At 33.3% G+C, this 18,950-nt stretch overlaps 1 protein-coding gene across 1 annotated transcript in view; it reads right to left on the minus strand.

Moving 5' to 3' along the window:
* Window positions 1-4,535: 4,535 nt before the first annotated feature.
* LOC126892548 (homeobox protein SIX4) overlaps window positions 4,536-18,950 on the minus strand; it is a 58,130-nt gene continuing 43,715 nt past the window's right edge. The window contains exon 4 of the mRNA XM_050662112.1: window positions 4,536-4,716. Within this exon, the coding sequence (XP_050518069.1) occupies window positions 4,551-4,716 (166 nt within the window). The 3' untranslated portion in view covers window positions 4,536-4,550. The remainder of the gene's footprint in view (window positions 4,717-18,950) is intronic.

An 18,950-nucleotide genomic window follows, 5' to 3' on the forward strand; every position in this document is an offset into this window, starting at 1 on the left:
ACTTTCTTCTACCCTCTCCGCAGTCTCCGCCCCCGCGGCCGGCAATATTGCACTATCCAAGGCCGTGTGTTGTTTTGTTTTCCATATTTCACTCAGTCCAGTGACCGCGGTCAAAGTGGCAGGTACTTGCCACTGTCCTATTTGTGCGCCCTAATCTGCTACCCTCTTCCGCTCATTTAATATGAAAGTGTTGTGTTGCTTCAAAAATGCAGAAGATTACTAATTATTTTAACCAGCCCAAAAACGAAAACTAGATGAACAATTTCAAAAATGCTTAACATCGCCAGTGATATTGGACCAAACGTCTTCACTAGTGTCTAGTCCAAAGAAGGTGATAAACATTGGCCAGACTGTTGGACTTTTGAACAAAAGAGTGAACATTGTAGGAAAAACGATTGGCTTATTGTACAAAACAAAAAGTTAGGCCACAGTATAAAGAGGGATAGTAGAACCGCTCTCCGAAAAATTGGAAGTAAAATCTGTAGTCGCGCATGGCGACCGCGCAATGTTCTTAGTCGCTTTTGCCCCACTCTCCCATTGCCAGTCGCATAGAAATGTACGGATTTTAACAGGGAAAACCCGCATCCACCACTGGTGAACTACCAATTGCGTACTGCCGGTATTACTTCTTGACATCAAAGCGCCGAAGGGGAGTGGTTCTACTGTGGTTAGGCTGTGACGTTTGCAGAAAAGTTGGATCTCTGGGTGTAGAAAAAAAATGGTATAAAAATGGTCAAGCAGTGGACTGAATGTGATGTCTGTAGAGAGTCGAGCTCAGTAACAAACTTCACTAAGAAAAAAGATATTTGATCACAAAGTTAGTGCTGCTCATGAAGCTGCTGTTAAGATATGGGCAGAATTTTACATTCACGGAACGCTTGTGCTAATATAATTACTCACATAAGTTCAGAAATGAAGAAACAAGTTGTACAGGAAATTGTAGAAGGGACTGATAAATTTGCGCTTATTATTGATGAGTCAACAACATTAAGTAAAAAATAAACATTTATTTTGTACCTTAGAGTGTGCCTAAAAAAGTTAAATATGGAGTCACCTGTGAACTTGTTTTTAGACCTTGTGGAACAGGAAAATCTGACGTCTCGTGGAATTTTTAATGCTGTTATGAAATGCCCTGAAGGGCACAAAATAGATGAAAACGTTTTAAAAAGTAGACTTGTTGCTTTGGCATGTGATGGAGCAGCAGTGATGCTTGAAGGGAAGTCTGGGGTTGGTGTACTGTTGAAAGAGAAGTTTCCATATATTGTTATTTGGCATTGCCGTAATCATAGACTTGAGTTGTGTGTGAGTGACGTGGTAAAGAAAATGGCAAGTATAAACCGGTTCAAGGGATTTATAGACAAACTATACGTACTGTATCACGCCTCGCCCAAGAACAGTCGGAAGCTGCACGATGAGCTTGGTGTACAACTGTTAAAAATCGGTAGAGTGTTGAACACGCGGTGGGTCGCATCGAGTTTTCGCACAGTTTCGGACGTTTGGGAAAATTATGAGGTCTTAGCCAACCATTTTGCAGCAGCCAAAGTAGACCAGAAGCGTGATCCTTTGGAAAGATCCAAATACGAAGGCCTATACAGAAAGCTGACATTAAGGTGTTTCTTTTTTAATTAGGGACTGATGTGCGACGCACTGCAAGAACTATCTGATGTTAGTGAGGAGTTACAACATCGAGACCTTGACCTATTTCGAGCTAACAAGAAACTTCAGATTTTGATGAACACGTTTGTTTCTCGAAAAGGCAGTCCTGAAATGTTTTATGCGCAAGCTGAGATAGCTGTCAACAACAGAAGTTTTATGGGAATCGAACTGTATGTGAAATCTAAAGAAGACCCCAACAATGCTGTTTTATGACCACCTTGCTCAATCAATCGAAAAGAGGATGCTCAGTGGAGACGATGCAGTGTTGGCCAATTGTGCCCGCATAGTTGACAAAAGCGCTTGGCCCAAAAACATTAAAGGCAATACTTTTGGGGAAAGAGACACTGAAGCGCTCGCATATCATCTACAAGTGAACAAACGAGAGGCAATTAAATCCTTCAGAGAATATTTTTTGACAATTGTAGAAATTTGGGAAAAAATTGTGAGAACAATAGCTACCCAAAAAATTGTCTACGTTTGACAACAGCTTTAAAGAAAATACTAATATGTTCCAGTGAGTGTGAAAGGGGATTTTCCCAAATGAACCTGATAATTACTGATGGCAGAGCTTCCCTACTCACAAAAACTGTTTCTTCATTAATGTTTGTGAAGTTAAACGGCCCACCTCTTACTCGATTTGAACCCTCGAAGTACGTGAATTCGTGGTTGCTTCGGGGACGGCACTCAGCATTGGACACAAACAGCAAGGAAAGAGGCAGAGAAGAGACTTACGACAAAAACTTCTCCAAACTTTGGACAGTTCTATAAACTGTAAGTTATCAAATTTATTGCTTTCTTTCGTGTAAAATGTAGCTATGATCTAAAAACTTACACTGATTAATTTGTTACTGAATATTAACTAATTTGTTACTTTTGAACTGTTATTTGGAAAATTATGCAATAAAACATGTAAACTAAGATTTTGTGCGTTTTTTATAATATGCCCTTGAAATGTGTACAAGACTAAATTTCTACAGTAGGCCAGTTAATTAGCAAATACAGTTTTTTCCAGTAAAAGCAGACATACCTGTTAAGAAACCACAAGTTTAATAGGAGTAAAAAATTTCAAGTTTTCTGTTATTTTATATTTAAAAATAATCTTTGTACTGTTATTTTATCAATGATGTAGCCAAGTAGAGATGGTCTTAGATTTTTTATAGTATTCAGGTCAAATTATACACAAATTCTTAAATTTTTTCCTTGCTCCCAAATAGCTTTAAAATGCCCTTTTTGAGGCTGAATTTGCAAAGTTTTCCCGGGGCCTGACCCCCCTTCTGAATACCCCCAGACTCCTGGAACATTGCGTACCGGAACCTATATTGTTACAAAAACAGCACTGGATAGAGGCAATGGGATAAAATAGGGGGATTTATTAAGCCCTATAATATTCAGTTTATCATGGATGAAGCCATAAATAGCATTAATAAAGGAAGAGGGCTGAGGACATAGAATGGGAACAATGAAATTAAAATTATCTGTTACGCAGACGATGTAATACTAATATCCCAAAATGGAGATAGCTTTTAAAGAATTTAACATTACGATTTCAGTTCAGAAAACTAGATCAATAGTAATCAGTAAAGAACCAATAAGAGGTAAATTGAAAATCGATGGATTAAACATTGAATAACGAGTAATGGAGAGATAGCCCAGCTATTTAGATGTTGAAATAGAAATAATCAAGTACAAAGAGCAAATAGATTAGCAAGATATATAGGTCTTATACTGGCCTTACATATAAGAATAATAAGGCCAGTACAAGAAAAATAATGATGTATCCATCAGAGACAAGACCAACACAGCCAAAACACAGAGGAGACTGGAAGCAACAGAAATGAGAAGACTTTCAAGAAACATGTTAAGAGAACGAGTAAGGAGTGTCGAGATCAGACCAAAATTTAATGTAAAGGGTACAAACGAGTGGACACTAAATATAAAAATTAATGGAACAATTACAACAAAAGTAGAATGGCAGATACAAGAGTTATTAAAATAGCAAGAGATCATCAATTGGTAGAAGTATATAGCTATTATAGCGGTCGCGGAAGAGATGGAGTGACAATCTTCCGCAGAGGTAACGACTCGTCAATGAACAAGAAAAATTAGATTTAATAATTCACAATTAAAAAAAAAACAGATAAATTCTAAAAATTAATTGCAAGAACATAATTAATTATTCAGCAGAAAATTTCCACAAAATTTTCGTTTCGTTTATACAAACCTTTAAGAGGAAACAGTAGCGTTCAACAGGTAGCGAAAACGCGTTCCAAGATTGCGGCTGTAATTTTGAATATTTTTTCGAGATATTCGGCACACGTATTCGTAATATAATAAAGAATGGCGGTGCAGAGCCCAATTTGAAAAATATATTAATATGTGGAAATTACTCTGTAACTAAATACAATATTAAAAAAACGAGCCTGTACCGCCATTAAGAAGAACAAAAATATACACTTTCTTCAAATAAACTTTTTTATCCGATGCCTAGATTTTGTGTCATTTTGGAACTACTAAAATTTTTTATTTCATTAGTAGTTCCAAAATGACACAAAATCTAGGCATCGGATAAAAAAGTTTATTTGAAGAAAGTGTATTTTTTTGTTCTTCTTAATGGCGGTACAGGCTCGTTTTTTTAATATTGTATTTAATTACAGTGTAATTTCCACATATTAATATATGTTTCAAATTGGGCTCTGTACCGCCATTCTTTATTATATTACGAATACGTGTGCCAAATATCTCGAAAAAATATTCAAAATTGCAGTCGCAATCTTGGAATGCGTTTTGGCTACCTGTTGATCGCTACTGTATCACCTTAAACAAAATTTGTTGTTTCTGACACGTCTATATATATATATATATATATATATATATATATACATTTTTTACATATATTATGCTACTTGGTAGTCTTGATAACAAGAGGTTATTGTACAGTTTGGATCAAACAGTTTTGTAGCCGTCTGGAAAGCTGTCATGTCCAATCCCCCTTGATGGCTTCCCATGGACGTCATAATGTTGCTCTGGTGGGTTAGTGACATATTGCCAATTATAAGTTCACTGTAACAAAATAAAGGTTATTAGAGGTAATTCCCGAAATTAAATTTCTAAACTTTTGCAAGTTATTTTTATAGCATTTTGATTACCTTTTATTATGATGACTAGAATATTCTGATTTTATATTCAAAGTTTGTATACATTTTTGTGTTTTTATATTTATATAATAGTATTATCTTCAAATAATTAATAAAAATAAGCTGAAAATTCGAGCAGTATCATAACGAAAACTTTGTTTATTTACGTATTTAAATTCATAATATGGAAAATTGCAATTTTGAAAAGTTGTTTAGAATTAAAAATTATGTTTTAATGTGCAATTATATCATTCTAATTTAAATGTTGTAAACCATAAAGGTACTTTATATGATGGTTGCATCATAAATCTTAGACCATGAAGAGCTTTTTATGAAGAATAACTTTTCTTCATCAAATTAAAAATAAAATAGTTATAAATGAAAATTATGTTGGTATCCATAATTTGAGAAAAATCTTCAAATATTTTTCTTCCATTAGAAGGATGTAATTTCATATATCAGAACATATTTTTTTATTCCAAACATGTCATAATAAAATTTTCAATAGTGTTAAATAAATAAAGATACTTTATTCTTTAGCGAAATTCATATTTTTTTAACATACCTCGTATAATATAAATACAATTTGATATCTGATAGTTGAATCTAAGGTTTTAGTCGAAAAGTCTTAGATTTAAAATATTGTTTATTATATTTTTATTTCAATTATTCTAATTGTTTAAAAAGTAGTAAACTTTGTATCTGGGGCTTTTCGTTGTTTTCCTCGTAATACGAGAGATGTCTCTGATTTGCGTCTCAAAAGGTGGGTTCATTGCATCGCGATGTTTTGCCTTAAAAGAGGCAGAATGTTTATATTCCCTTCAGAGTTGTGACTGCATAATCTTCACTGATGATGCATAAGGATGCTGAGATAGTTGCTATATGGAGATGGTAGTTTAACTCTGAATCGAATATAAACAAAACCTGCCTTGAACCCTTTTTAATCCTTTTCATTTTACTCAGTTTTTGAGTATTTAGAAACTGTCTTTCGGTCCTTTTCCTAGACGAAGAGAAGGTAAATGCGTGGCCTAAGTGTCCTCTATTTGCTTTCTCCTATTTTCGTCGTCTCTACGTGATTATATATTGTAAAATCCGGAGATATGGGATGCAGCCAGAAAGCAGTTTATTAACGAAAAGTCTTAGATTTAAAATATTGTTTATTATATTTTTATATCAATTATTCTAATTGTTTAAAAAGTAGTAAACTTTGTATCTTGGGCTTTTCGTTGTTTTCCTCGTAATACGAGAGATGTCGCTGATTTGCGTCTCAAAAGGTGGGTTCATTGCATCGCGATGTTTTGCCTTAAAAGAGGCAGAATGTTTATATTCCCTTCAGAGTTGTGACTGCATAATCTTCACTGATGATGCATAAGGATGCTGAAATAGTTGCTATATGGAGATGGTAGTCCAACTCTGAATCGAATATAAACAAAACCTGCCTTGAACCCTTTTTAATCTTTTTCATTTTACTCAGTTTTTGAGTATTTAGAAACTGTCTTTCGGTCCTTTTCCTAGACGAAGAGAAGGTAAATGCGTGGCCTAAGTGTCCTCTATTTGCTTTCTCCTATTTTCGTCGTCTCTACGTGATTATATATTGTAAAATCCGGAGATATGGGATGCAGCCAGAAAGCAGTTTATTAACGAAAAGTCTTAGATTTAAAATATTGTTTATTATATTTTTATTTCAATTATTCTAATTGTTTAAAAAGTAGTAAACTTTGTATCTGGGGCTTTTCGTTGTTTTCCTCGTAATACGAGAGATGTCGCTGATTTGCGTCTCAAAAGGTGGGTTCATTGCATCGCGATGTTTTGCCTTAAAAGAGGCAGAATGTTTATATTCCCTTCAGAGTTGTGACTGCATAATCTTCACTGATGATGCATAAGGATGCTGAAATAGTTGCTATATGGAGATGGTAGTCCAACTCTGAATCGAATATAAACAAAACCTGCCTTGAACCCTTTTTAATCTAAGGTTTTAGGTCATGCAAAACTTTTTATGAAGAATAATTTTTTTTCGTAAAATTAAAAATAAAAAAGTTTCACATAATATGCGACTTAAGTGACACCCTGTATATATTGTCCTTTTCATGAGCATTTTTCAGTGCTTAACAAATGAAAGGAAAAAGGGTAAGTCCGTGATAATACACATTTATGACATTTATTCTAACATGACATCTTAGTTAAATCTGACAGTTGTCACATTTTATTTTCAGATTTCGTCAGATTTTTGTCAGATTTCGAAAGCTTGTTGCTTGGAAACAGACCGACGCCGTAGGCGGAGGTCTGTTGCCTGTAAGCAACAAGCTTGAGAAAGTTGTTAAAAAATTTTTGAGCATTTATCAATGTTCGAGGGTTATTCGGATAGAAAATTTTTTGCTGGTTATGAAAAAAAATACAGAGCAGAAACAATTTATTTAAATGTGCAATTAACAAAGGAACAATTAGAAAAATTTAATGAAGATCCAGACATGTTAGTTTCTATAACTGATGAAGATGTATTTCCACTACGCATGCTGTTAATAATTTTATTATGATGTTCTTCGTCAATGTAAATTTTTTACTGTAAACAGTATTCTTTGGTATATTTGATTCGATAATTTCATTAATATTCTCATCAGTATTACAACCAAATCGTGACATTTTGAAATATTGAATATTTGAAATGTCAAAATCGAAATGAAACGAAATGTAGGTATCCATAGCTACATGATTGAGTGAAAACAGCCCATGGGATCTGTTTTCAGTATAATGTTGGTTTAATTGGTTGTATTCAATCAGATGACCACAAATTAATTGATTTAATTGGATTTCTAATTGAGCAAAAAATTTTCAATTTCAATAAAGGCACTACGATTTAAGAAAAAAGAAACAATTATCTCGGCTTCAGTTGGTTGTAGAAAATTTTTATTTTTTTTTATAAATCTTCGTTTAGTCTTCAGCAACAATAATCTGTAAGTTAGAAACTCATAGGACGTACAGGGCCGCTTCAGATCTAAATGTTTTTAACGAAATTTGCCCCCTTATTTTCAAACCCAACATTTAGCTCGGCTTCAGTTGGTGGTAGAAATTTTTTATTTTTTTATAAATCTTCGTTTCGTCTTCAGCAACAATAGTCTGTAAGTTAAAAACTCATAGGATGTACAGGGCCGCTTCAGCTCTAAATGTTTATAACAAAATTTGCCCCCTTATTTTCAAACCCAAAAATTAGAGGTTTAAAAATGTTTTACGCATTTGTTTACATCAGAATATGAAAATATAAGTCTTTAGAAGGAGACTGGATGTTTCACCAACTCTCTACGATTTTTTTTTTTCAAAAAGTTATAGCCTTCGACATTTGACCTCTTCGGATAAACAATTTATAATATCTAAGCAACAAATTCGTTAATCTGGCCTTACAATTTTTTTTATGTTATGCAAATGAAAGATCTTCATTTTAAAGCTTTAAAAAATAAAAAAAATATTTGTACAATGAATAACGCAATTGTAAAAAACGGCCGTTTTGGACCCTTCGCAGGTTGTTTTGAAATAACCAATAAACGAAATTAAACTTACCATAGCTCAAATTGTAGATTTTTTAATTTACTACAACCTCTATTAAAAAGCTTTTCTCTAGAATGAATATCCTAAGCTGCAAAATTAGAAATCTTTAAAAATTGCAAATTTAACAAATGAAAATCGCAATAAATAAAAAAGCTCACAATATTTACGGTCACATTTTAGTAGAAGTTATTCCTGGCATCGTCCTTTACAACACCTGATAGGTTTCAAAAATTCCTGAATTATATCCTGAAATCGACCGATTTTTCACCCAGAGCCTGGAGTATTATAATAACCATCCAAATAACATTTAGTTGTAATTACATTAGTCTTATAGTCTAAGAGCTAGTGAACCCTACGACTAACGGTTGTCCTGTAAGGCTAGAAATTTTTCTAGTGATAATTCATAGCCAGGGGCGGCTTTACCTATTGTGCAGGGTGTGCGGTGCACACGGGCGCCGGGATGTTGGGGGCGCCGAGCGCCAAAGAGCGGGTCCTTTACTTTGTTTTTCAACATAAAATATGCTTTAAAACGATTAATGAAAAATTACATTGGATGCTACTACACCTTTGGATGTTTTAAATTACTTGTGTACAAACAAATTACTTTCAGTGTTCCAAAATTTGTTCACTGCTCTTAGAATTTACCCCACACTGCCAGTAGCGCACAGTGAAAGATCATTTTCTAAATTAAAAATAATTAAAAATAAATTATCTAAGGTCAACACTGCTGCAAAGTCGATTGACAAATTTATCACTCATAGTAAGTATTGGACATAAATTAAAAATTGAAGTCTACTTCTTCTTCTTTTTGTATAGGCATAATTCTATCTGTTTTTTCAATGTGCCTCTACAATAGTAAGTTGTCGTTCCATCGTTTTCGTGGTCTTTCCACTGATCGTCTTCCTATTGGGGAACCGTCTCTCACTGTCCTGACTACCCTATTTGTTGTCATTCGGCTTATGTGGTCATTCCATTCTATTCTCCTGTTTTTTACCCAGTTATTAATGTTATCCACCTTGCATCTCCGTCGTATATCTGCACTTCTAGCTCTGTCTCATAGAGTCTTACCATCGATTTTTCGAAGAGTTTTCATCTCCGATGTTTCGAGAAATCTTTTTGTCCTCTCTGTGTCGGGTCGTGTTTCTGATGACTGTTTTGTAAATTCTGTCTTTAATTTCTTTTCCGATATTTTTATTTCTCCATATTGTGTCATTCAGGCAACTTACTGTTTGCTCTATTCACTTGAACTTTCACTTCTGTTTCGAGTCTTCCGTAGCTAGATAGTGTGATGCCTACGTATTTATCTGAGCTCCAATTTACATATTATTGGATCTGCTGTTATAACCATGCATTTTGTCTTTTTTGGGGAAATTAACATGTTAACTTTTCTAGCGATTATGTTGAATTTGTGCAGCATACGTTGTAAATCATCTTTACTTTGAGAGATTAGTATTGCATCGTCCGCATAGCAGATTATTTTAAGTTGTTTTTCTCCCATTTGGTATCCTTTTTCTTACATTTTTTATTATTTCGTCCATGATCAGGTTGAACAATAAAGGACTCAAGGAATCCCCCTGTCTTATCCCATTGCCGGCTTCAATTGGGTCAGTTAGTTCATCTTCCACTTTTACTTTTATTGTGTTGTTCTGGTAGATGTTTTCTATCGTTTTAATTATTCCCAGAGGTACCTCTCTCGAGTATAACAAGTGGATAACGTCCTTTAATGTGACCCTGTCAAATGCTTTCTTAAGGTCCAAGAAACATAAATATGCCGGTTTGTTGTATTCCAACGATTTCTCTTGAACTTGCCTCATTATACAAAATATTATAAATATTATATTATAAATATAGCGTCAGTGCATGACCTTCCCGACCTAAAACCTTGTTGTTCTTCTGTTAATGTTATAATTTCATTCAATTTGTTTGTTATTTTTTTGTTGTTAATTGAATTGAAATTTTGTTGAAAATTGAAGTAAGTGATATTATTCAAAATTTTGCTAATGCAAAATCACAAAAAGTAACTTTTTTATAATTATATGTTGTAATATGTGCGTCCTGTAATAATTCGTTAATAAATTATTATTTTTTTAAATAATCAAACCTGTCAAATTTCCTCAACCAATTTTTAACCTTACCTCATAGATAAGAAAGTAATTTTTAATTAAATCTTTTTAACAGATTTGGGTAGGTTGTTCTGACGCCGTGAATACCTATTGACTCCCGGCATCATTTAATATTGCAATATTTGCATCTGAATTTTTGTTTACATTATAAGCGTACCTAATACCCTCTAATAATCCATGTACTAGTACTAGGTAGGTATCTATTCGACTATTCCATTTTCACTGCGCGTCCACCAAAGGGCGCCAGGGCATCGGCTGCACACGGGCGCTACATGGGCTAGAGCCGCCTCTGTTCATAGCACACCAAGGCTAAAAACCATGACCTGGCAGGCCTCAGCGGTGCACGTGTATCTACCAGGTGAATCGAAAAGTGCAAATTTAGGGGGTAAAATAAACCTTCTCCTGTAAGGTTTAAATTTAAGTATGTGTTTGAGTAAGTCATTTAGAAGAAATGTGTACAATGACAGGCGATTCTGAAGAGCATAAGACCTTGCCAGGCGAGGGGAAAGATTAGGGGTTTTTACTAAAATTATTCTTTTTGCATCGAACAATTTTTTTTTAGGTTTTTTGAATAATTACAAACAGAAAAGGTCTTTAGTGATTTTTCTCTTAAGTTAACAGTTTTTGTTATATAAGCGATTGAAAATTTTGAAAATTGCGAAATCGGCCATTTTTAACCCTAAATCGGACATTTATCTAAAAATTTCAATGTTGCCAAGGTACGTAGATATTCTTTAAACATTGATTGATGAAATCCCGAAGAGTTACTTGCAATAAAATATCGAAAACCCCTTTGTTTTTTTAATTTCTAATCAAGCGGGCGCGTCACTGTAGTATAAGTGAGGACGTTTGAGTTTGCATAAATTCATTATCTCGAGAATGGGCAAATTTCAAGAGAAATCCTCAAATAGGTCGATTTTTATTTTTAAATTAGGACTTTTTGGCATATATATAATACTAGTGACGTCATCCATCTGGGCGTGATGACGTAATCGATGATTTTTTTAAATAAGAGTAGGGGTTGTGTGATAGCTCATTTGAAAGGCTATTTAATTCTCTATTCCAGCGGTTCTCAATCTGTGGTACATGTACCACTGGTGGTACATATTATTATTTGCGGTGGTACACAAAACACAAAAAAAAATTTAAATAGTAGTACTTAGTAAGTATTGATAATACAATCTAAAAATATAGGTGGTACCAAAAATAATAAAAATAACTGTAGGTGGTACATGACTCAAAAAGGTTGAGAACCGCTGCTCTATTCAGTAATATAAACATTAACATCATTATTTATACAGGGTGTACAAAAAAAATGTTTCTTCTATTTGTCAAATTTAATCAAAGTTAATTTAATAAAAAAAAATTTTTTGTACACTCTGTACACATAATGATGTTAATGTTTATATTACTGAATAGAGAATTAAATAACCTTTCAAATGAGCTAACACACAACCCCTACTCTCATTTAAAAAATTCATCGATTACGTCATCACGCTCAGATGAATGACGTCACTAGTATTACATATATGCCAAAAAGTTCTAATTTAAAAATAAAAATCGACCTGTCTGAGGATTTCTCTTGAAATTTGCCCACTCTCGAGATAATGAATTTATGCCAACTCAAACGTCCTCACTTATACCACAGTGTCGCGCCCGCTTGATTAGCAATTAAAAAACAAAGGCGTTTCCGATATTGTATTTAAAAAAACTCTTTAGGATTTCATCAATCAATGTTTAAAGAATATCTACCCACCTTGGCAACTTTGAAATTTTTAGATAAATGTCCGATTTAGGGTAAAAAATGGCCGATTTCGCAATTTTCAAAATTTTCAATCGCTTATATAACAAAAACTATTAACTTAAGAGAAAAATCACTAAAGACCTTTTCTGTTTGTAATTATTCAAAAAACCTAAAAAAAAATTGTTCGATGCAAAAAGAATAATTTTAGGAAAAACCCCTAATCTTTCCCCTCGCCTGGCAAGGTCTTATGCTCTTCAGAATCGCCTGTCATTGTACACATTTCTTCTAAATGACTTACTCAAACACATACTTAAATTTAAACCTTACAGGAGAAAGTTTATTTTACCCCCTAAATTTGCACTTTTCGATTCACCTGGTAGATACACGTGCACCGCTGAGGCCTGCCAGGTCATGGTTTTTAGCCTTGGTGTGCTATGAATTATCACTAGAAAAATTTCTAGCCTTACAGGACGACCGTTAGTCGGAGGGTTCACTAGCTCTTAGACTATTATCTCTTTTACTGCGACAAGTAAAAATAATTGCTTTTCGGTCTAATGGTTTCGGTCTCTTTACAGTAAACCGTTTTTCTTTGTTAAAACTGAACATATTTAAAACTCGATAGAATAAAAGTTGCTTAGAATTAGTCATTTTATCCACCCCCGAGAAGTTGTAAAATTGAGGGGATGTAGAATTATAAAGATTTTCGTATATAATAATTAGACAATTTCAACTACCTATTCCCAAATTTTCATCCTCCCTTTGAAGATCCTATTTTTTTGAGGTTTTCGTAAAGTTTTGTGTTCTTTGATCGTGCTATTCATTAACAATTAATTTACAGCCGACGTTCCAACCAGAAATGATACCTTCTTAGCTACTTTTGCCGATGATACGGGAATCTTAGAAGTGAATGTCGACCTTAATGTAGCATCATAAAAAGTACAAAATCATTTAGACCAATTACAAAACTGGCTCAAGCGATGGAAAATAAATTTTAATGCCGGCAAATCAGTACAAATTACTTTTACAACCAGAAAATCTGCATGTCCTCAAGTTTCTATAAATAATGCTCCGATTCCCACCAAACCAGTTGTCAAATACTTGGGATTGCATCTGGATGAAAAACTCATATGGAAAACGCACATTAAAACTAAACGTAAACAATTAGATCTTAAACTAAAAAATATGAACTGGCTATTTAACAAGAGGTCTTTGTTATCTCTTGAAAATAAACTACTATTGTACAAAGCTATACTTATACCAGTTTGGTCATACGGAATAGAACTATGTGGCTGCAGTAAACCTTCAAATACGAAGATATTCCAAACATTCCAGTCCAGAGTACTCCGTATGATAAGTAAAGCTCCATTGTACAGTTACGGCCAGTGAATAGTTTACAGGCTGGCTTATCTAGGAGCCGATTTTTTAAAATTTTTACCTCGTTTAAACACACCTCTTGAGTCAAAGTGACGTTGCCAGTGGTGTACCTAGAATAGGTTAATTAAAATTAAATACGTATCACGTATCCAACCAGACACTTCACAATGATCTGAAATCCCACTAATCAAGAACTTAATAAAGAATCATTCAATAAAATATAAAAATCGCATCACTGACCACACCAACGAATTGATAAATAATTTATTCACCCAACCACTTGCTGAAAGAAGACTGAAGAGAATATGGCCAGACGACCTACCACAAAAAAACAAAAAAAAAAACAAAAAAAAACAAAAAACAAAAGTCTTCAATCAATGTATACTCCCTGTTTTAATATATGGCTCTCAGACATGGACGTTTACAAAAGAGAATATGGAAAAAATAGCAAAGACAGAAAGAGCCATGGAAAGACACATGCTGAACATTAAATTATCAGACAGGAAAAGAAACGAATGGATCCGTAACAAAACAAAAGTGAAAGACGTCTCTACCCAAGTAGCAAAGCTTAAATGGAAGTTCGCCGGACACACCCTACGGCAGAAGGATGAAAGATGGACTAAGATGGTAATACATTGGAGACCATGGAACCACAAACGAAAAAGGGGAAGGCCACAGATGCGATGGTCAGATGACCTGAAGAAACACACTGGGTCAAAATGGATGCAAATTGCCCAAGATAGAGAGGCATGGAAGAAGGAAGAGGAGGCCTATATCCAAGGATGGATGTTTAGGGCTGATTAGATAGATAGATAGACCTACCACAATAATGCTTAGGGCTTAGAGAACCGTCACTGGACGGTACCTAACTCATGTTAATTGACTTACATACCATTTATTTATTACTTTTTATATAGAGCAGTAAAAATGCAGTGTATCAAATAAAAAAGATTAACAATTAAAAAATAGCATTTTAAAAAATAAACCCAAAATACTTATCGGCAAATGATCAAACAAGGTTTCAACTTGAGTTTAGATACAAGGCAAAATTAAAATAATATTTTTACTTGTGTTTTTGAGCCTTTAAATCGTCATGTTTCTTTTATTTCAGTTTTAATTTGTTTATAACTCGAAAATGATGCCCTTTAGAGAAAAATTACAAGAAACCTTTTTTGTTCAGAATGATACGGGTCGAAAAAATTTATTTTTAAAATTCATTTAAAAATATTGTTAAAAAATTAGGAGCACTTTTCGCAAGGGCTACTTCTTCAACATTAACCTGTGGTATCTCATGAAAGTGTTTATGTAAAAAAATCTTATGGGAATGTTTTTCCGAGCGAACCCGAGTTTTTCGCCTTTTCTATGTGTATAGGACAAAAGAGTTCGTTATCTTAAAGGTATGTACTCATTACTTCGTGTTATTGTTTGTATATTTTCTTCACCATGATTCCATACATCATTTCCCTTATTAGCCACTAAAAAAGTAGTTGTTCGCTGCAGCCTAAAAATTTAATAAAACAGCGGGGCTATTAGTCTAAAATACAATATAAGGTCGATTTGCACTTTAATGGATAAAAATGATTGGATATGTAATTTAGCATGTTAACAATTACAAAAACATAGGTTACCCGATCTAATCTTGTTCTAACTATAATTAATTAATAAATAAAAAATGACATTTTTTTATAAATTAAAAAAAATTCGACCATGCCAGATATTATTTCAGATTTTTTAGATCATTCTAAACAAAAAAGGTCTTTTGTAATGTTTCTCTAAAGTTGATCGTTTTCTAGTTATAAACAATTTAAAAATGAAAAAGAACGAAAGATGACGATTTTCAAGGCTCAAAAACATAGTATAAAATATTATTTTTGAAATTACGAAGTATCTAAATTAAAGTTCAAACCTTATTCTATCAGTTCTTGATGTCTTTTTTTGGACTTATTTCATTTTGAAACATTGTTTTTTAGTTGTTAATGCCCGTCTCCCCATAAGAAACCTTCCTCATTAACAATTAAAAAATATGTTTTAGAATAAAACATTGCTAAAATTCTTATCTAGACCTGACAGAAAAAGGTTTGAACTTGAATTTATGTACTTGATGATTACAAAAATGATATTTTTATTTGTGGTTTTGAGCCTTGAAAATTGTGATCTTTCGTTCTTTTTTCAGTTTTAAATTGTTTATAACTCGAAAACGATCAACTTAATAGAAAAATTACAAAAGAGATTTTTTGTTTAGAATGATTCAAAAAATCTAAAATAATATCTGCCCGGGTCGAATTTTTTTTATAAATAAAAAAAAATGTAATTTTTTAATTATTAATTATTAATAAGTCAGAACAATATTAGATCGGGCGACACTGGTTTTTTGTAATTGTTAACATGCTAAATTACATATCCAATCATTTTTATCCAATAAACAGATCGGTGCAAATCGACCTTATATCGGATCCTCTAATATATATTAAAAACCACTGTTTTATACAGGTAGCCAAAAATTAATTTAAAATAAAAGAATCCATTATTTTTTGTGCATCTCTATTGTTTCTTTTTTACGTTCAGGTTGGTCAGTCATAAATTGTCGAACGTGCTTCTCGTGAATTCTCTTGATTTTAAACGGTTTCATTTTCGCTCTCTGGAGATATATGTGATCAAATAAGTCGAAAAATTTATTGCATCGTAAATAAAGGTAACAAGGTACCTATATGCGACTCCAGTCAATTGGTTAATATAACTTTCGTACATTCGTACGAATATAGCTAAGTGAAATCAGCTGACCACCAACAAATTCAGGACCAATTATCCCATAACCAAATGCAACAACTTAAGAGCAGTCAAAGTCCGAAAATTGAATTTTTTAAGTTTTTTTGGGTTATGATTGAAAATTATTCTGAAGTCTTCTCTTTCCAACGATATATAACACCAGGGGCGGTTTCTCCATTGGTTCACTTGTGCAGTCAGTGGCGGATCCAAGGGGGGGCACGGGGGCACGTGCCCCCCCCCCCCCAGACGAAATAAAAATACACTAGATAAAATGGGTTCAAAAGTTATTTTATGAAACATATTGTACCTGATTCAAATAATTTATTTCGGGAACATAAATGCATTAATTGGTTATATTACAATATTATATTATTTCATAAAATACAATATATTCTGCTCTACACTTCTACAGTCAACATAATATGTTATATCTGCTCATAGATCTGATATTCATGTCAGTTTCGGTTTCTACTTTACCAGCACGGCTACAACTACGACAGTCGGCGCTGAGCTGAAAATCTTGCGTTGAAAATCCTCCACCAAGAGCAGTACAACCGCATAACAACTAGCGCATGCCCGCATCCACCCGCTATCCGCCATTTTACTAGCTCAGTTTCCCAGTTTGTGATCAGAGCTTATAAACGTGTTTATGCCAACGTGCCGTAATTCAGAACTCACAATAAAAAACTAAAATTTTCTCGTTTCTACTCGTTTTGTCAGTGTTGTGTTGTGTTGTGTAAAATGAGTTCTAGTGGAAAGAATAAAAGACAACTAGGCCTTGACTCCTTCTTTTCTAAAAAACCTAAGGTAAGTTCGATAAACATATTCATTTAGTTAACACTGTCTTCATTGCATTGGCTTACTGTTAAAACTTACTCCTGAAATTCCTAGATCATGTTGTTTTACGATGTTTAGGTCTACTATAGGTTCAAGCGAGAGCATAAGTAATAGATTTCTTGTATTTTATTTCTGGATTTATAACTGATCATATTGATGATTTCGAACTTATTACTGCTAATGCATTTACATACTAAAAAGCACAATGAAGTGTTTGCTAATGCATTTACATAGTAAAAAGCACAATGAAGTGTTTTTATAGCAAGTTTATTCGAAATTAATGAGCCTAGTTTTATTAAAGATATTACTGTATACCTATGTTTCTGATTCTCTTTAAGCAAGTTTCTGGCAATTTTCCACAATCACACTAGATAACTAGATTCTCCTAAATATTGGACACTGTGGCAGTAGGCCTAGTTATTAAAGTTTAATAGTTTGTTGAATAAATATATGTACACCAAATTACAGAATATACATTTCTGAAGGTTTTATCAATTAGGATAAATAAAACATAGTTCAGAGAGGTAAAATTATTAATTCGAGGTAAAATATACAACTTTTTTATTTTAAAAGTTTGTCGTTTGCCCTAAAAGCTGTTTGTTTTCAAATATTTATCGAAAAATGCCAAAAAAGGAAATCTTCCCACTCAACCTGGTTATTCTTTAATACTACGTCAAAATCGCTTAAACCATTTTAATTAGTATCGGTATATATGTACATAGTTGTATAGACAAAGAAAACTTTTTTGAAAACTTAATGTAACTTGTATACACGGAGTTTATTTATTTTCCACGTATAGGAAGTATAGAAAGTAGCCTACATTCCAGGTGTGTTCACAATGGGATATCACAAACCTTGAGGGCGTGATCCTGGACTCAAAACAGCCAAAAAATGTTAAATACATAATATAATATGGTCTATCTAGCTCGATTTTCAGTCTGTTTGTCTGTATGTGTTTTTAAAACAATTAATCATAACTTTAGAACCATTTAAGATATCAACTTCAAACTCAGTAATTTTTTGATAAATATTAGGACCTATTTTAATATGGAAACTCAAATTTCTAATTTTTACTATTATAAAATGGCGACCATTTTTATTTTTTGAAGCTTAATATGTATCTTAAAAACGGGTCTAGGACGTTTCATCGCCTCCGTTTCGATGCCGATGCAGGCCGTTTCATCGCCAGTCAATTAATCGCTATCTGATATATTTCCGAATTTTCGACAGTTAGAATTATTATTTATTTTTAGTATTAATTAGGAATTATAGGAAATGCGACATATGACGGCAATGAAATGGACTGGCGATGAACCGGCGGCATCGAAACGTCCCATTCCGCTTAAAAACCATACATTTTACAAAAAATATACCTACAAGACGCAAAGATTTGAGTATTTTAATTTTCTAAACAAATACAAAATATTATTGAGATCAGGTTACAAATAACTGAGAACATTAAGTTTTTATTAAAGAAATACCAATCTTGCGATATTTTGGGTATGCTAAATTTTCATGTAATATTTATTGTATTTTCGTAATTTTCAGGTGGACCATGCAGATTCCCAACCAGAAAATCAAACAACAGCTAACAGTAACATCCTTGTTAAAGAGGCTAATATATTTGGAGATAAGGAATCAGGAACAGATCGCTCTGCATCAGGATTATTAGTCAGCACTTGTAACTTATCTGTTCGCGATTTTGGTCGTCTTCTTAAGAATGGAGATGTCACACCATCACTTCTAACAGATGAAGAGAAATTTCAATGGGTAAAA

Source organism: Diabrotica virgifera, chromosome 9, assembly GCF_917563875.1.
Source record: "Diabrotica virgifera virgifera chromosome 9, PGI_DIABVI_V3a".
NCBI classification, from domain to species: domain Eukaryota; kingdom Metazoa; phylum Arthropoda; class Insecta; order Coleoptera; family Chrysomelidae; genus Diabrotica; species Diabrotica virgifera.